Genomic DNA, 19341 nt, shown 5'->3' with positions numbered 1-19341 from the left:
GGCCTGGAATACCTTTTTCTTGCCTTAATAAAAGTCATTCTAACACAGACCACGTGACATCCGTTCCACGCATTGTTGTTGCTGGGGCCTGTTGGAAATCGCGTGCCCCCACGAGGCTGGACGGACCAGGCATCGCCATGGAAATAATATGGAAGTAATTCTGATTCCTAATAATCAATATGTTATATTACCATGTGGTATACTGTATATATTATCAGTATACAGAAAAAAGTACTTAATTCTTATGTTTTACTATTGCAAAGTTAGCAATATGTATCCATCGAGCATACAAGAACACTTGAAAAGGGGACAGGGCTGGCTATGACGGAACTGCATGGAAGCAGAAAAAGAAGACTGCATTAAAAACGTGAAAGAAAAAGAATGTTCAGTGAGAACACATGAACAGACACTACCACATGAACTTTCCTGTTTTTTTCACTTAGAAGGTGTCTTTATTTTGAGGACAACCCCGACTTCCTCGTTACAGCAATTGTGAAACACAGAAATACTCTTAGTAGGTAATGGCGCAACTGATTAGATTGGAATTGGTTGCATTTAAGAGATATAGCGGAATGCTACGAACCCTTGGATACAACGTTCTAATAAGTAATATACAATTTCACAATATCATCAGGAATTCGGTAAATAAGAACAATGGAGCTCGATATTTATGAGTGCCTGACACTGCGGAGAATCCATATCATGAGGGCTCTGTAAGCCGTCTCGAGTTGACATTTTCAGGGGATCAAATATGATGAATTGATTTACAGCTTGCGTGGCATCGTTGCATTGTTTACGCTAGCTATGCAAACAAAAATGGTGTTCCCGGTATAACGGTACAATTAAGAGCGATATATAGGCCTTTTGAACGAGAGCGCCCTGGGCGTCGCCATATTGCCCTCTGAGCTGTCGTATATGCGCGAGAACGCCTGCACTGAACGCCTTGCAGAAGCTTCCACACATGCCTGTCCCGCTAGGAGGTTCTCGCTCTCCCCCCTGATGAAAACGTCTATAGTACATCAATTTCGTTCACCTGAGATACTCGAAATCATTCACGGTGATAATGCGAAAAAGTTGGATGCGAGCTCCGCCTGCAAAAAAAAAAAAAAAATAAGAAAAAAAAAAAACGCGCAGCATACGCCGCTTCCCTGTGCTTCCCCGCTCCGAAATCCAGTGACCGAGTGACGCCCATAGTGACAGAAGCTCGCCTGCTCTGTGGCTTCACGAGAATGAGCGAACGTGATAAGGCTTTAGTAAGATATTGATGAGGGCTAGTTGGTTCATACTTAGAACTGAGGTTAAACAGCGCGAAAAAGACGAGGACACAAGGAAACAAATACCACAACAAGCGGTTGTCTGTGGTATTTGTTTCCTTGTGTCCTCGTCTTTTTCGCGCTGTTTAACCTCAGTTCTAAGTGATAAGGCTGCCGCATCTGTACCTATTCTGCTTCAGTTGGACACTTGCGTACTTGCCAGCTGATCCTTAGGTACTCACGTTGTTGGAAGTGACTGCAGCGCACGCACTGCATTTTTACCCCGTGCGCATATGTGCGGCGCTGCGCAGACCACAAAATAGTTAAAGCGAGGCTTCCTTTGCGAGCTCTAATGTACTTTCGTGAATGTTGCTGCTTTGTGCGACCGTCTTGTCGGATAGCTCGTGCTTAAACAAAATTGAAGTGCGTGCCCGGCGACGGGGTCGAACTTCGGTCCTCCAGCGCAACATCCCGATGCTCTAACCAAGGTCGATAAAAATAGGTCGCGAAGCTTCGGGAGAAAAGCGGTTCAGTACAAATTGTCACCGACATCAGCAAGGGTGGTTATGGGAGCAGCGATTGAAGCGCCACCATGTTTGGAGGGAACAAAGAATGGGAAAGAAAAAAAAAAGCGTTTTTTAAATTCAAGCGAGACAGAGTTAGATTCATTCAACGAAAATAAAATTCCTGGTCAATTTTATATATTTGCGACGATTTAAGAAAATTCAAGTTTATTTAATTTTATTATTTTAAAAAATACATGTATTTTCAGCGCCCATCGTTACAGGGGGCGTTGACGCTACTATCAATCGCAATGCAGTGCACCTCTTGAAATGTGCAGAAAGGCGCGCTCGTAAATTTCACCTGATGAAATACGCCCCCCTCACACGTTGTGCTTTTTTGCTTGTCGAAGCTTGTCTGAATTTGGTGACGCGTGTAGCTTCATCGCTTCTTAACCTGTTCAGTCAAAAGTAGTGAGTTACGACCGCCAGACAATTGTTTAGTTGTTTTCGTGCGACTGGGCTGACCGACGGGTTTGGCATCCGACAATAGGATCAGCACTCTACACCTAAAGGTTTCGTCGGCCTCCAAAGAAAGTATGTTCTGTGCAGGGGTGCGATTTCGACAACCGTATGGCTGTCCATTTTCTGTATCGCTTTCCGCGCTGAAAGCTCAAAACGCTCATGAAGTCGAATGGCGGGACATTTGAATATATAGCCCTAAAGGCAGGCCAACAAAACAAATTTCGCGCCTTCGAAAACAAAATGACGGCACTTTTGTTTTTAACGGATATGGCGTCACATTATTTTTTCTTCCGCCGGAAGTGTTCCCTCCACATACAGATGACGCTAAGCCCCATGAACCATCGAAGAACCGCCATGTTCTGAACGTATGGGTTCCTATGGAAGCTTCGCTACCAGCTATATTTACCTTGCTCTAAACATCAAACAATAATTTTTGTTATCTGGCACGCATGCTTCAACCATGCCAACGCTAACTCTAGGATGATCGCCACGTGGGTCACATTGCGTAGCCCGGATGCTCAAGAGCGCATGCGCGCTAGGTTCTTTCACGCCAAGAACGCTGGAATGAAATGGCCGAATTTGTAGCATTTCATTTAACCGCTCCAGGAGAGCTTCGCTTCCGCACATGGATTCCGATATTTATATGTTTCTGTCAGAAGGACACAGCGAAACGCGTACCCTTTGCTCAAGTTGGAGGGCTGGGCGAAGCTCCGGTAATAGACGACGGAAGCTAGCGACACGGTGTGGCAGAGCTGCACGTTCCGGTTGGCAGGGGTCTGCGGTTTCTGCAGCTCCGAGGCAGCAGCCATCATGCGCCGAACCCTCCACAAGGAGGCTGCCACCTGAGGCAGGGCTGCGCCTGGGCAGCTTGGCTGACCGGTGTAGTCCTCGGCCAACGTCTCGTCAGTATTCACGACCAACATGTCGGCAAGGCTGCAACCAAGCAATTACGAGAGGTGATTTCGTTGCTGAAGCGTATAACATACTCTAGGAGCACGTTATGGTGGACACTAGAGTGTTTTAACTCCACCGCGTGGTATACTCTGCACCGGCCAAGTTTTTTTTTTTTTACAAAAATTGCTGAAATTTGAAAAACCTGGGAAAGGATTACTCAAGCGTCGAACTACAACCAACCCGGGAACTTATAGAGAAGACAATGTCAGAATTCAGTAAAATGCACCTTCTGAGACATATTTAAAGAACACAGACAAAACTGATCAACATGCATTGTTCTAAGTACACCAATAATCTTATGGATTTGTCTTTTGCAATTTCATCGTAAGCACTGCTGCTTTACGGAAGCTGTGAACTTACATTCGAGATTTGCTCTAACGGATGTTGCGCCTTTCTAAACTTCGTGATTTACGTATTAATGAATGTTACCCAGATACAGCAATTTTCCTTAAAACTATGAAGCCCTAAATCACAAGTCCGCTTCCTACACTCGACAGAATTCCGCTCCCTCTCTCAAGTGCAACAAATGTATTTAAATTTGTTTTAACGGTTGTCTAGTGAGACCGTATCTGCGTTTCATTCGTAATGGGCCAGATAAAACGGAGTTGGCCTTGCGCTACAGACTTTGCTTGATCTCTAGGTTATTTTCGGTGCACAGTTATAGAGATTGTAAACGACCACGCACCTAGCAATATTGCTGATATCAAAGCGTCTGGCAAGCATTGCCTCCTTGTACGGAAGGGCCACTGAGAGAAGACGAGTCTTCTTCCGCAGGAATTGCAGGAGTCTCACAAAAGTGTAGTAATCATCGTCCACCTCACAAGGACCACCTGCAGAGGAAGCAATTTTGAGGGACTTAAGAGGCGCTTCACTTAACACCACCTCCCAGCAACGTCCTACAGACCACTAAAAGGTCTGCAAGTGATCAACAATGTCAAAGCAAGACACGATACTGGAGCCAACCCTTCCACAAGAAGGCTTGTTCATAAAAACACCGTGGTCATCTAGCTGGTGCATAACAAAGAAGTTTACAGCTCAGAAAGACCAAGACAGGGCGTAGGACTGGTACTCCTTTTCTGTTTATTGGGTTCAGACACAACGCCAGCGCTTAATTCTGTAAGAATGGTGATATTATTTTTCAGTGTTGAGTTGCAGGGTGGTAAACTTGATAGTTTCGTTGTTTGAGATCTTGCGATTTCAGCAATTCTTAGTTAAAAAATTTACAGTATCAAAATTTTCCTTGCTAGCAATCAATAAATGTTAACTTTTTCTTTGATATGCAACGAAACTTATATCGATTTCGGTGCTGTGGTTGCCATGAAAAACGATTCCTCCATTTTCATGTATATATATATAGGGACCCCTCTGCCAAAGCTTCCTTTTAAACAAGCTTCATCTGTATAAATTTTAAAATCTGTAGCTCTTTTTCGGCAAACTGTGGCGCTTTACTTACAATCTTTCGGCGGTTCTGTGCAAGGGGCTTACTTTTCCTCACTAGAATATCCTGTAAACTGTGTTAGCCCTCCTCGTTTTCTTGCAGTATAAGTTTTACGTATTAGTTACGCATCAAGTCACCAAAAAAAAAAGTTTTGTAAGTTGGTGCATATCTGTTAGCAAAATGAACGAAGAGAGACAAACGCCCAAGGAAGCGCTGATAAGGCGAGCGCAAACTACGATCTGAACGTTCAGCACGTTCATTTAAATGCTCCAAGAAGACGTGACCTGGAAAAGGCCCAGAGTTACCTATAAATGTAAATTCACAAGAACAAATTGGCATTATTAGAATGCTGCAGCGCGTAGATATAATAGGCGCACAACTAGAACACGAACAAGAACGAGCAAGCGTCTCTTACACTCCACAATCGCTCTCTCTCTACTGTAAGGCGATGAGCAAAACGAGAACAAGGTGAAAGCAGGAGCCAACGTTTCGACAAGTGGACTTGTCTTCTTCAAGGCGTTTTGCTCGTCGTCTTGAATTTCCATCTCCCGCCTTCCCCGTGTTTTCCCTCTCTCTCTACTGTAGTGAGATAGTGTTACCATAGGCTAGGCCTTAATCCATCGATATTGAGAATCAGTCTCAATAAGTGTGCAGAGATAATGCCCCAACCGGGCTATAAAGTAAATAGGGATGTCAGCGAAAGTCTACAACACAATTAACTTCCCGTGAAGCCGCAAATGAGTCAGAAATGAATACCCCTTTGGTCCTAAGCGACCAGGCTGTACGCGTCATGTTGGGCGATTCCATTCGTACAGTGGCAGTCAGACAAGATAAGACAGACAGAGAGACAGACAGACAGACTCTCCCTCTCTCTCTATATTATATATATATTATTATTACTGTTTTTATCTCTCTCTTCTTGCGGCCACGTAAAGTTACAGTCAAGGTTACCAACCGATCCTGGATGAGGTAGCCAATATTATCTCGACTTCAGAGCCGACCCCGTGATTGACGAAACGCACCAGCGCCGAGAGCTTACCGGGGTACCGCCAGTCCAGGTGCGCACCGTCGAAAGACCACGTTTGTAGCCACGACGCGAAATTCTGGACGAAACCTTGCAGCGTCCTCGCGGACTCCCCGGCGAGCCTCGAGAAGTCGCCGGCGTCGCCCAGCTCGCCGCCCACCCAGCCCAGAAGGCGAGGTGCGTGCGCGTATCGAGACTTGTCCGGCAGCCTGCGATCCAGCGTCGGCTGCCCCACGGCAACGAGAGAACGCGAGCGAAAGCGACGCTTGTTAAGCTATGTCGGCGAAGCGCTAAAAAGAGAAAACGTGCGGCCTTGTTTTATAAAGAACGCCACATAATTCTCTTAAACGAGAAGATGCCGTCGCGTGACCGACAGCTTCAAAATAATTCATTTCCCCTGCCTCCTTTTATCTTCACCTCTTCCACCCCACACAATATCCCTCATACTGTCCATCGTGTGGAGCTAAACCCACAGTATATCACTGCACCTAGGAGGGCCCACACCCTCCGGGTTACTGCCCTATTCCTTCACCTGCACCTTCCTCCTGGGGGACTGCGCTGATCAGTTCAGACCCGCAAGAGCAGCGATGGCTGATCCGGCGGGCACGCGGAGTGGCGCGAACCAGTGGGGCCCTGAACTAAGGGGTTCACCCTACTAGGAAGTCTCCCCGCTTCATTAGAAATAAATGATCTCTCTCTCTCTCTCTCTCTCGCTCTCAACTTTGACCAAGGAAATATGGAATGGACTACTTTGTTCGTATGCTTGTGGTAAACATCTGTAGCTTATCCTTAAACCATAACCCTTTGCGAAGTACTGGGTTACCTGAGACGTGGATGGCAGTATCCAAGCTGTTTGTGGCATCTTCTGGCGGATGGTTTAACCATAGAGGACGAGCAACTTAGAGAGCTTTAGTACAGTATACGCAAAGCCTTTGCCTACGCTATGAAATAACAGGCCGAAATTGCACATGCGCATAGCGCCAACAGATAGCTTTGGCTTGCCCGTAAGGGAATTAGGACTGCGAAATGCGGGATTACTGGCGAGGCGTGCGGCAGGAACGAAGCTGGTAGCGACATCTTGTGATGGAGAGTTTAACCAGAGAGCACCCAAGGCCAGTATACTGCAGTAACCTAGCATATTCCACTCAACTGCTGTTGTAAAGCTTCAGTTTTGAGATATTCGTTAACACGCTCACTTTTGTTCATGATTTTTCCTTTCGACAAGAACACTTAGGCGACGCAAAAGTGTTTCAAACGTATTGTTCCTGTGCAAAACGTCACAACATATAGCTATCGCCATTCATTTAAGTAACTATAGATTAGGCGGTTTTATGGACCAAAACTGCGGTCTGATTCTGAGGCGAGCCATCGCGGGGGCACTCAGGGTTACTTTTGACTACTTGTGCTTCTTTGACGCGCGCCTATGTGTAACTGCACGGGCATCTCTTCTTTCTTTTATTGCGTTTCACCTTCATCGAAATGCGCCTGCAGCTGCCTGAATCAAAGACGCTACCTCGAGCTCAGCTGAACACCACGTCCACTAAGCTGCCGCGACGGGTCTACCTGCTTTATTACTGCCATCCCCACTCTAAGCTAATTTACGCCCTGAATGCCGTATAGGGGGCAAAACGATCTATAACTCACACCTATACAGCCCTAAAAGGTGTAAGGATGTGAGTTATAGGTCGATTTACGTTCTTGTGCAGTATTAAGGGTTCAAATCGATTTACAGTGCACGGCTGCGCTAATCCCACAATCTGTAAACGCTAACAACATTACGGATAGTCTAAGGCACCCTATTAAGTGCTTTGTGGGTTACGTATACGCGAACGCCAACTTTCGTGTTTAGCGTTGCGGCTTTGCATGGCTCGCGTGGCTGGCGTAAGAATATGGCAACTCCCATGCCTCACTGTTCAACCGGAATTCGGCCTTGTCGCTTGCTCTTCTTCGCGACAGCGAAACATAAAAGATAAAATAAGCTGTCGCTTAGTCGCATCTCTCTTTGAGCATAAAGAAAGTATTAGCGATGTCTTGCCATCATTAATTATCAGCAGTCTGTTCTGGCGCTGCCGGGCATAACAAAATATGTTGCCGTGCATGTGCTTTCATTCTTGTACACCAGATGAATATAAAGGGTTGGGCGTTGGTGATTTGTTGGCAACGCGAAACGGTCTGCTAAAATTCTGGTTGAAAACTTGTATATTAGTGTGAGCGTAGCCATTCGGCTGTGTCCGCGCGAACATTCGTAGCTGGTAGCAGCATCGTAAGCGACCGGAAGCGTCAGAATCGTTAACACGCAGCAGCCACTTTTTTCTTCTGTGAGAACGCCTACGTAACCCGTGTCTAGGCCACGTGTCTATAGGCGGTGTTGCTCTAGCCCTCCAAGCGCGAGCCGCGCATGCCCCGTCGAGCAGGACATCACGACAACGGCGACGGCACCCGAGTGCGTTTTCGCACTTTGAGTGTCTGTATAACTGGCGAGAAAAAATAAATTTACGGTCTAAAAAAAACACAAAATTTACTCGTTATGGGCGGTGGAGTTGAATTCATTTTATCTTTTTATTCATTTCAACACACCTCTTTGTATTCAGCGTATTGCTTGTTGGGCCTTGTAATATGTTGGGCCTTGTCTGACGCACTTTCTTAGCACGTTGGTTACGCGCAAAGCCAGCCCACGGGCGCGCCAATAGGAGCCACTCTCTCTGCGCGTCGTCGAGTATACCTACCTGCTTCGAGGACAGCCCGGCCTTGTCCAGGTAGAACTCTCCGTAGACAACGTCGGTGCACATGTTGAAGAGGTCCTCCAACAGGTTCATGGTGTCGGACGCCTCCTTGTACAGGCACACCAGACGCCGGCGCCGAATGACGGGAAGCCTGAGGCTGGCCTGCTGTCACGATTCAAAAGTGGCTTTGTCGGCGCATTGCGCTATCCAGGTGTACATACCTACATGCATACATACATACATACATACATACATACATACATACATACATACATACATACATACATACATACATACATACATACATACATACATACATACATACATACATACATACATACATACATACATACATACAAACGTACATACATACATATTAAAACTTCTTTCTGGGCGAGTTGGTGCATACTTGATTTGACAAATATACAGTGCTCGTGTGTCGTCCGTCCTTGTTCCTTTGTGGTTGCATGTGTTAGCGCTGTTATATTTGTCAAATGAAATATATTTGTGCAGTAATGTCAATCCCGTCAGAGATCGTAACAGAAAGGGCATTAAAAAGCTACACTGACATACAAACATGACAATGAAAAACGGTTTAGAAATGCACATTAATACATAGAATAAACTTATACAACAGCAGGAGTACAAAATATACAATGAGGTACAATGAGGTCCATGCTGCATGATTTGGGTTGGACAGATAATTGTGCCACAAAATGCAAAACGAAGGTAGTAACAATGTAAGTAGATCGCTTATTTGTATATATATATATATATATATATATATATATATATATATATTGTGACGCAGCAGTAATCACGGCTTTTATTCCGCGTCACAAGATTAGGCGAACCGACCACGCCCACAGCACGGAGCACACTCGAGAGCCAGCCCCACAAGCGATGATGAAGAAGAACCCCATATAAACCCCATATGATGATGATCGTGTACAGATGACAAAGAATAGCTTATAAATTCCCACAATATATATATATATATATATATATATATATATATACAAACGAGAAGAAAAGGGAACCGAGGGGCCCGATTTTATTAATCATAAGAGGCCCCCAAACAAAGCCACCGAGGACAACATTGGGGAACTTACTTGTACTGACTAATTTAATTAAATTAATTGAATTAAAAGAATGATAAATTAATGGAAATTGCAGCGGCTGAATAAGTAAATGGCCGCAAGTGGAACAAGAACCCACGTCCTCGCATTACCACCTGCGGCCAGTTGTTTTCCATCCGCGTTCGACACGACGTCTTCCGTCAAGAATGCAAACACAACGCCGTTTCCTTGATCGTAATGCTTGCAGCCAGTAATTACCCTGTGCATGCGCTTTAAGACGCTTATACGATTCTTCCTATAAAAAAAATATGACACAATTGAATATACAATAAATCGGCGATTATCTAGTTCGTAATTATGTGCACTCACAAGCAAATGTACGATGCATCTTCCTTTCACGATGGCTTTCTTTCAGAGGAGTCTTGAGCGCCTCGCAGTAATAATCTGCAACTTTGACACATTTATTGCCAATCACAATTCGTGATCTGAAAGGGCTCGTTGGGAACTTGTTGTTGCTGAGAAATCGATTACTGTAGGCGGCATTCGCGAACGAAGGAGTGTTCGAAGGCTGCTGCATTATTTGGTTCTCATGCTCTCATTTGCTCGTTTCTTCTTTTACTTTGTCTTTTTCGTGACTGATTAGAATCGCGTGCCGGATGTTGTGCTAATGTTTCTTTGCCTGACGAGCTCTATGTAGAAGCACATTTGTCACTTTTGCAACACATTTAGGTGTTTTTCTATTGCCTACCTGCCATGCTCTTAAACTGAGAGTGGCAGCTTTGTAAAATAAAAGAAAGTGCAAAAAAAGCAATCGTGAAAGGTTCTTAGTTGCACCGTGTTATCAATAAGAATTTATTAGGTTAGACGGGAATGGCAAATTAGACCTCTGGGAGACCGACAATATCAGTCTGGGCACATGCTCGCAGACTTGGTAAGCCGGAAAGGACGAAAAAGAAAAGAAATAGGCCCGGAAAGCCAAGTGACACCGCTTCCTGCACTCTTCATCGATCACGAAGATCCTCTTCGTGGCTTCATAAAGTTTGACGACGTCTGCTATGAAATAGGTCAATGTTTTTATAATTACAAATAAGAATTATAACTCTTATAAGGTTTCAGTATTTTAATATATCAAATATAGGTATTATAAGTTATGCAAGCACTACATGTTCAATTATGAAGCATCGAAGGTGTGAACTCCCATATAAATCACCATTCCGTTCCTTATCAATCAATCAATCAATCAATCAATCAATCAATCAATCAATCAATCAATCAATCAATCAATCAATCAATCAATCAATCAATCAATCAATCAATCAATCAATCAAAGAATGAATGAATGAATTAATGAATGAATCAATCAATCAATCAGTCAGTAATCAGTCAGTCAGTCAATGAATGAATGAATGAATGAATCAATCAATCAATCAAAGTATGAATGAATGAATGAATCAATCAATCAATCAGTCAGTCAATGAATGAATGAATGAATGAATGAATGAATGAATCAATCAATCAATCAATCAATCAATCAATCCGCCGCTTCGTCCGTCCGACCATCTGTCTGTACAACCACTGCCTACATTCGACAAGGCCACGCGTTACCAGCGTATACGAGTGGGAAGACCAGAATGAGCTTCGAATAATACTCGCCTTAAACGCGGTCCTAGCGGCGTTCACATTCACCGGCGTCGCCGACGTGCCGACAACGAAGCGGCGACGGCGGACGCAATGGGACGCATTCTCGTTGGGCAGCCGATACGTGTGAACCGGTTGGACAGTCTCGAGCGCCACTCCGCCGGCGTAGGCAGCCGCTTCGCGGGCACCGCGCATGTACGGGGTCAGCAGGATGAGCGCGGGAAGCAGCAGAACCACGAGCACGGTGCTCAGCAAGAACACGCACGACTGCAGGCACCTGCGAAGAGCGTCGCGTACACCGAGGAGGAGCGCATGAGCGCCGGGAGGGGTCAACCGACGCTGCAACTGTTTTAGCCTCCTACGAGATCTGCCCACGCCAGCCGCGTGGGCTACATACGACGGAAACGGGACGATTTTTACTTTACTGGCCGCGAACTTGCGATTTCGCAGGGGCGGTGCTCCGAGGAGGCACATGACATCACAACGCGTGCTTCGCCGCGGATATTTCTCTCTCTCTCGCTCCCTAGTCACTGACGTCACACCGCGTCCCTCGTCGTTGCGCTCGCCTCCGCTCGCTTCGCCAGCTGCGTCGCATGCCTGATAACATGTGGGAGGATTGAAAAGGAGAGCTCGCGTGCGCCGCAACCGCAGTTGAGGTGGCAGTATGAACGGCGACAATTCTGATAAGCAGGAGGAGGCCTCGAATCGACATCGGAACGAGATGAAGAGGAAACGAATCGCCCAGGAAAGAGGCGAACAGCGCGCCGAACGACTGGCTAAACGCCGCAACATCGCTAGACAACCAGAATAACCTGGACTTGCAATCAAGATTAACCAAGGCTAACCATGCTATGCCTTAGCTTTCGCTACGTATAACCTGGCATAGCCGAGCTAAGCCACTGCCAATTTTTCTGAACAGCGACAGACGCGCAAACCTGTTTAATGTCTTGCTTTAACTTTATTCGTCGTTTATGTTGCGATGGGGCAGGCACGGCGACACGCGCAGTAGGAAGCAAAGGACACACGACAAGCGAAGCGCAGCTTGTCTCTTCCCTTGTCGTATTTTTTTCTTGCTGCCGTGCCACTCGGTGTGTCACCGTGCCTACCACTGTGTAGCATTGCGATGAAGCTATACCAACCAGGCGCCTTTAACGCGACAGCGTTCACCATCCCGAGTCGCAGAAAATCTGGTGTCCGTCTAGTGAGCAAGAAATTTCCATACATCTCCGATACGGCACTAAAGTTGTTCTTCTGTCACTAAAGTTGCTCATACCTTTTTCTTACATTCTTTGCATATCCCTCGGAATTTTCAGAATGACAGCCTACAAACAAATGCCACGAAACAAAACGCCGTCAGAGCATGCCATTTATCTTAAATCTTACGCTGAAATACTGAAAGTGCGAAACACTAACAGGTGATCGGCTCACGCAAGAGGCCGCGTTTCTACGAGAAAGCTCGCCTTCGTGCATTGCATTCGCCGCCAGCGCTTCCCGGTAAACATTATGGTTACATCAGCCGCATTTGTCGGGAAGCGTGAGAAGGTGTCAGGGATCTTTGAATGCTATCCCGCTCCTGCCTTAAAGGCTAAGATTCAGCGCCTTACATTCTTTTTTTTCAATTCAGTTAACAACTCATTGGTCTCATTGGGCTCATTGGTCGCACGTGGTGACGGAGACTCACGTGTTCACCCGCGCTTCCGGTCGCCGTCTCGCAGCACGTGGTCGAGGCTGTCTCCTAGCCGGCTGCTGTTGACCGGGCGCCGGCGGGACGCTCACTCGCGCCACACTGCGGTGGTCAGGCGCTGCAGTGTCCGAGGTCTGCGACGCGTCGTTTCTTGCCGCCCTCGCAGCTGCGAAGCAAGCGTCCGAGTTCCAGTGGTTCTAACGTTTAATTCTGATAAATAAAATGCTTGCGCAATAAGTTCGACACAGAGGTGAACACAGACTGCCGACATAAAATGTTGGCATCCGCCTGAATGACCCTTCGAGCCTCATCAAGGCAAGTATAATGCGCGTGAAGTAGAACGGAACACTGAAATGCGTATCATCAACGTAACACTGAAACGCGTATAATCAACGTAAAAAGAGAATTCCCAGATACGGAAACGCAAAAAATAAAAAAATTTGGAGGACGCTTAAGCTTCGCCTTTTAAGTGCGAAACGCGGTAGCATCCAAAGATCCCTGACTGCTTCTCACACTTCCCTGCAACTGCAGCTTATGTAACCGTAATGCTTACTGTGGACACGGCTGGCAGCGAAAGCTATGCACGAAGGCGAGCTTTCTGGTAGAAACGAGGCATCTTGCGTGCACCGATTTTCTGTTATTGTTTCGCACTTTTGATTCTTTGGTCTGAGAAGATTTAACATAAAAATCATGCGCTGTCGGTGTTTTGTTTCATCACATTTATTTGTGGGCTTTCATTCTCAAAATTTCGAGGAATAACTTTGTAAATATTGTGAGAAAAGGTATGAGCAACTTTAGTGATAGTAGAACTTTAGTACCGTATGAAACATATACGTGAATTCCCGCTCACGGAACGGCCGACACCGGATTATCTGCGACACGACGCCCTTAACCCTGTCGCATCAAAAGGCTGCATTCTAGTGAAGGGCGCATAGCCTCGTATTCAATGTTTCAGTGTGTACTGGTTCTAAACACAATGTATTAACAAAACAAAGTTTCATACTTGTCATGAAAGCTGTTTTCCTTAAGCATTTGTGGATTAGTGTGCCAGGACCAACAGCACTTTCAAAAAATGAAGCGCCAACGGTAACGGCACACAATGAAGGAACTGTCTTTTGTTCTTTCTTTGTGTGCCGTTACCGTTGGCGCTTCATTTTTTGAAAGCTATGCACCAACTAGCCCCACAACGTGTTTTACCAACAGCACACAGAATCTCATATTTTCTTACTCTCTCCTCTGTCGGCGCAGTACGACAGAGTGCAGTGCCATAATGTACATTACAGAAAGCCCCCCCCCCCCCCCCCCCGAAAAAAAAAGAGTAACACGCAGTAATATAGACCGACCACAGAGGAAGACAAGAACTTCGGAAGGAGCGTGACGTCACACAGTCAGCCTTCGCAAGCCCGCACCCCGCGAAGCCATCCCCTTAGCTTTTTCTCTCTCTCCCATGCCTCCAAAAGACAATTCAACACGTGACCACGCAATCGGCGTAATCAGCTGTGTTAGGTTGCCCGTAGGTTTTAATCGAGGAGCACGTCCGGTATTTTGTCAACGATCTGGTGCACACGTTCTCGTGATATGCTTGTGCAAGCTCTGTGTTTTGTTGTGGCGTGTACGTTTATTTTCGTAGCACACCTGACAGATTGGCAGGTTCGCGTAGTTGTCGTTGCTCTTAACCAAAGCAGGCAGGCTGAAATTGGCAGTGGTAAACATCAAAGCGACAAGTGGGCAGAATGTGTTGCGAGACATTGATGGAAATGAAATGACCAAGATTTATAGCGACAGAACCCAGCATGCTGTTCGCGATATAAGTTCCAAATATTAGATTGTCAAAGAAAGTTAAAACCAATAAGCGGCGCGGCCTGGTGGTGAAGTCTTGGTACGTCAAATGTATTTCATGAGATTATTGTATGTAAGTCGGCTGTTGTTAAGTACAGCACCCTTATTGCTTAAAATTGCAGTTGGTATATGTTAGGCTTTTACGGTGATTTATTCTATGCGCATTGCTAAGTGACAAAAGAAAAATCACCGACCATTACGATACTCCCTAGTGCGAAATTTGAACACAACTCTATACTCGTTTTCATTGCACGATACATTGGCTGGCGTGGTCCATCTGTCTCGTGCGACACATTGCAAACGGAGGGAAGTGCGGCGCGACTGCATCGCTAATCGGGAGATCGCGAAAGGCAGCGCGTGGGTTACGCGTGGCCGCGGTTCACAGCAGCCACCGCAGACAGACCTCCACTCATGCAGTGCTTTGTTTCCATATATGGTTTCGGTAAACGCGTTCGCCGCATGCCATCGGTAACAGACAACGGCGCGCTACTCTGGTGCCATCTGGTAGCAGTCTTTGCCGAAAGCCCATCTTGCACGGCACTACGCTTTTCTTCTTACGCTTTCCCTCCTCATGCCACACTTTCCTCCTCCGCTTTCCTCCTCGCGCTCTCTTCGCTATCGCCTTCTTTCATCCCCCGCTGTGCACCTCGTTCGCTCGGTTACGCCGAGGGACGCCGACGTTGAACGCAGGAACGGGCGCCTAAGAGAAGCGCTCTAAAAATGCCCGTTGACGAGTGACGCTGCATTCATGGTAACGAGCATGTAACGAGTGGAGCTGCATAGGTGGGCAGAGCTGTTCAATGCCTCGCGGCGCACACGAGGGCTGTTGTATACGCACGCTAGTTTGCGGGTTGGTACTCCAAAGTGTGTGGTCTCGGTGAGGTTAAAAATGCCATCGACGAATCATGCCGTGAATGGGTGCAATCACTGCAATAATAGCACTACTGGCATATCGTACCACTTAGTTTGGCTTGGATAAACAAAAGCCTGGCGAATGCAGCCAGCAAAAGCGTGGCCTTCGAGATCGGCTTGTGTTATTTAGAATCAGCCGTCGCTGGGGCGTAGATTCGTACACCAGCTGTTATTTTACAAATAATGCAACGCTTGATAAACCATGAACCTCTAGAATATCGGTTTAATAAACAAAATATTACTTTCTTCCAACTTGTCGACTGCCTTCTACCAATTCCGGCGTATAATCGCTATCGCGCGCTCCTATCACTGTTTCCTGCATGTTTCTTGAGCACGACTCTTTCTACGGTCATGCTACAGGCATGTTTCTACCAACTAGCCCTGTCTCACACCATGTTTATTGAGCACGACTACATCCTCAATGCCGATCGGAAAATTCTTCTATGATATGTTCTTAGGTTATGTTCCACGGAGTTTTCCGCGTTATCACTGTATCATCAGACAGTCAGACCAGTAAGCATTCCGTTGCACTAAAGAAATGGGTCCCGTAACAATTGCTTGTTAGTCCTTTTAAAACAAACTGCGACTTGATCAGGAGCTCGGCCAACTTTTTCTGGCTGCTATATCAATCATGTGGCGCTGCCTTTCAGCTTATTTTTTTCTCGATGAGCGAGGTTAATCGTTACGTGAGTTGCAAGCGCAGTAGCTTGCCTGTTATTTTTGGTTCATTCCGACGGACTTCTGCGGGGTAAGTTCAGTGCGCTAAAACGGCCCACCAACTAGCGTGCCATTTAAGTGTAGAGTGTGCTGTTGAATGTGGGCGTATTGCCGATGCGTCAGAGATGCAACTAATTTGTTGCCTCCTTTTCATTAAGCGTTGGCATAATGGCGATTGTGTGTTTTGGCATTGATCTCTTCTGCAGAGGTACCTTGCACCAGCCAGATGGCCTTATATACAGTTTCATTGGTCACCTTGTCGTCGCCTATATACAAGCTGCAAGGGATACGAATAAAATAAGACGGGATTCCAAGCGATAACGACTCTTGATTCAATGCTCGTACGAGTGTTACGTGCAGAGATTTCCCAAGGTTGATCATGGCTAGTGGTGTCGGACGTATGTCGTGCATATTGTCAGTGATCGCGGCCAGATAGTCCGGCAAACAAACGGCACTTACAGATGAAAACATTTGCGAATTCGGCCCCTGATCTTGATGTCGAGCATGCCCAGTCATTCGCAACATTCGCACTTGAAAAATTTCGTATCTCAGACACGCTTTCCTCGCTATAAGTGATCCAAGGTGTATCCGCCGAATAAGCATAGCCTGTTCCTCCAATTTATATTTGTTCGTGTGACTTCACATACGCTGCATTGCTGTCCCATTCGCAGCCTCCACAGCGCTGCTGAAGTTAGCGAATCGGGATACAACACGCAGCTTGTCACCACGACGCCTGTACGCCTCTATGGCGGCCGCGATGACGTCAGCGTATCGACGATGACGGCGGCCTCATGACATTATATGCTGCTGTGAGCAGTGGAGGGGTAAATGAAAGGTGCCCCCGCTTCGTTTGCGTCGATTGAATTATATTCATCATTATCACGATCTTCTTATCTTGATGTGAGGATTTGGGGGGGGGGGGTTTAATCCCACCGTTCGTAACCGGTTGTCAAGATTGGAGTCGGGCATGAATTAGATGGTAGCTGGCCCATGCCGTCGTCCAACTTATCCACGCTGAGAACGTTGTTGAAGGGAAGGACTGTTTCTCATCGAGAACGGGGAATATGGGTTTATTTCAGTATCTACATAAGGACGTTGCAGTTCATCTGTCTAGCATGACTGCGAGAGAAAGTACACTGAGCAGCCGCACAACAGCGGTTTATAAACACTCGGTCCTCCCTCTATCCCAAGGTGAGGGAAACGGCCAACCAGGCACCGTAGACGAGTCGCCTCTTTGTCCGAGGGATTACACACACACACACTTTCGCACAGGTTCACGGTCCTCAACCGACGTCAGACGGTCTTCGCAGAACTCGAGGCTGATGTCAGGAACGGTGCGTGGGAAGGGGCCTCGAACTACGTTCCCTCGGGTACTCCCTTGTTCACAGCAGACCAGGTCGGTGGTGGCGGGTTCCGTCACAAAGCCTGGTTCGTCGAACTCATCTCGGCAATCCCGCGACCCAGAGTGGCGGACGTGCCGCATTGTCCAAGAAAAGTTGACGTCGCTGTTGCAACTGGCTGGCAAATCTTGCCCCTCAGCGGGCCGTTCTTAACAATGTTTACTTCAGGCCGAAGGCCTCTCCCAGCGATCTCCAATTACTCCTATGTTCCCAAACATAGTTTGCTAGGAAAAATACTCGAGGAAACTTTCGCGACAGTGTCTACGATGGCGCTTCAGCCAGCACAGAAATGATAATTTGTGCGTAGATTTCCCCAAACATTGAGCTGCTGGCTTCAGACGGCCTTGCGATTTCAGAAGTTGATCGTTTTAAACGAAATATTTCCTGGCAAATGCAATAATTCGCAGTGACAAGTAAAGACACAAGCACTGATATCAAGCAAACCTACTCGTATCTACTAACCAGGAATCCCGTGTCGCATGAACGATCACGCGGCGCCAGCCGTAGTTTCCTCTAGAATGTTCAGGTACAGGAAACTCCGTGGTTTCACAGAACGAAACCAAAAACTGCACCGATGTGCCATCGACTTACCTTTGCGGGCGCGCATCGGTGTGGCGGCGGCGGCGGCGGCGGCGGTGGTCGTGTTGTCAGCGAAGCTGTACAACAGCCTGACCCGCTGCCAGAACCCGCCGGTTTGGCCCACGGTGCACGAGGCCTGCGACATCTCGCCGACCACGGAGCAGCGCCGCATCTCCCGCGTGGTCGTGTGCTCGTTGAAGACGTCCTGGTGCTCAGCCTTTCTCGATGCCTCCGCATTCGGCAGCAGTGCCTGCGCCCGCCCGAACATACTTTTTTTCTGGATGACGCACGATTAACCGGAACGCATTTGTGGACTGGTTTGTTTGGGCGCATTGTTGGTGTTCTTACGGCGAAGCTGTCTGTGGACAGGATCTGGCGGATTGCGTCCGCGCGTGGACCAACAATTTTTCACACGTGGGCCCATCCCGAAGATAGTGCGATGCCAGGCCGACCCGCGGCGGAGGTGAAGCGGGCGGTTAGCACTCCCCATGCATGGGCCGATCCCGAACATAGTGCCATGCCGGGCCGACCCGCGGCTGAAGTGAATCAGGCTGTTAGCACTCCCCATGCGTGGGCCGATCCCGAACATAGTGCCATGCCGGGCCGACCCACGGCTGAAGTGAATCAGGCTGTTAGCACTCCCCATGCGTGGGCCGATCCCGAACATAATACCATGCCGGGCCGACCCGCGGCTGAAGTGAATCAGGCGATAAGCACTCCCCATACCTGGGCCGACCCGAACATAGTGCAATCCGGGATGACCTGCGGCGGAGGTGCAGTTCGCCATTAAGGGGCCCACACTACACAGCTTCGCTGGTCATCCTTCTTCATAGAGCGTAAGGGCATCGAGTTTTTCTACCTCTTTTTTGGTAGTTCTTTTTTCTTTCGAATTTCTTTTTTTTTTGAACTTCTCAAAGTGCGGCTTATGAGTGACGCTCCAGTGGCGGACTCCAGATTGGGTTTGACTACCCAGGGTTCTTTAACCTACACTTCTAATCTAAGTACGCCGGCGTCTTTGCATTTCGCCCCCGTCGACATGGGGCCGCCACTTCCGGTATTCGAACCCGAGACCCGGT

The 19341-nt window shown here is 47.3% G+C and overlaps 1 protein-coding gene across 1 annotated transcript in view; it reads right to left on the bottom strand.

Moving 5' to 3' along the window:
• The window catches only part of LOC129383403 (uncharacterized), a 22447-nt gene extending 3914 nt beyond the window's left edge, over nucleotides 1-18533 (bottom strand). Inside the window, exons 1-7 of the mRNA XM_055067965.1 lie at nucleotides 18278-18533; nucleotides 12816-12984; nucleotides 11150-11411; nucleotides 8421-8582; nucleotides 5710-5920; nucleotides 3918-4062; nucleotides 2957-3211 (exon numbers count right to left, since the gene is read on the bottom strand). Coding sequence (XP_054923940.1) covers nucleotides 2957-3211; nucleotides 3918-4062; nucleotides 5710-5920; nucleotides 8421-8582; nucleotides 11150-11411; nucleotides 12816-12984; nucleotides 18278-18533 — 1460 coding nt within the window. The remainder of the gene's footprint in view (nucleotides 1-2956; nucleotides 3212-3917; nucleotides 4063-5709; nucleotides 5921-8420; nucleotides 8583-11149; nucleotides 11412-12815; nucleotides 12985-18277) is intronic.
• Between the last annotated feature and the right edge of the window lie 808 nt (nucleotides 18534-19341).

The sequence above is a fragment of the Dermacentor andersoni genome, chromosome 8 (assembly GCF_023375885.2).
Source record: "Dermacentor andersoni chromosome 8, qqDerAnde1_hic_scaffold, whole genome shotgun sequence".
NCBI classification, from domain to species: Eukaryota; Metazoa; Arthropoda; class Arachnida; order Ixodida; family Ixodidae; genus Dermacentor; species Dermacentor andersoni.
The sequence above is the reverse complement of the archived record's forward strand: the minus strand, read 5'-3'. Positions and strand labels throughout refer to the sequence as shown.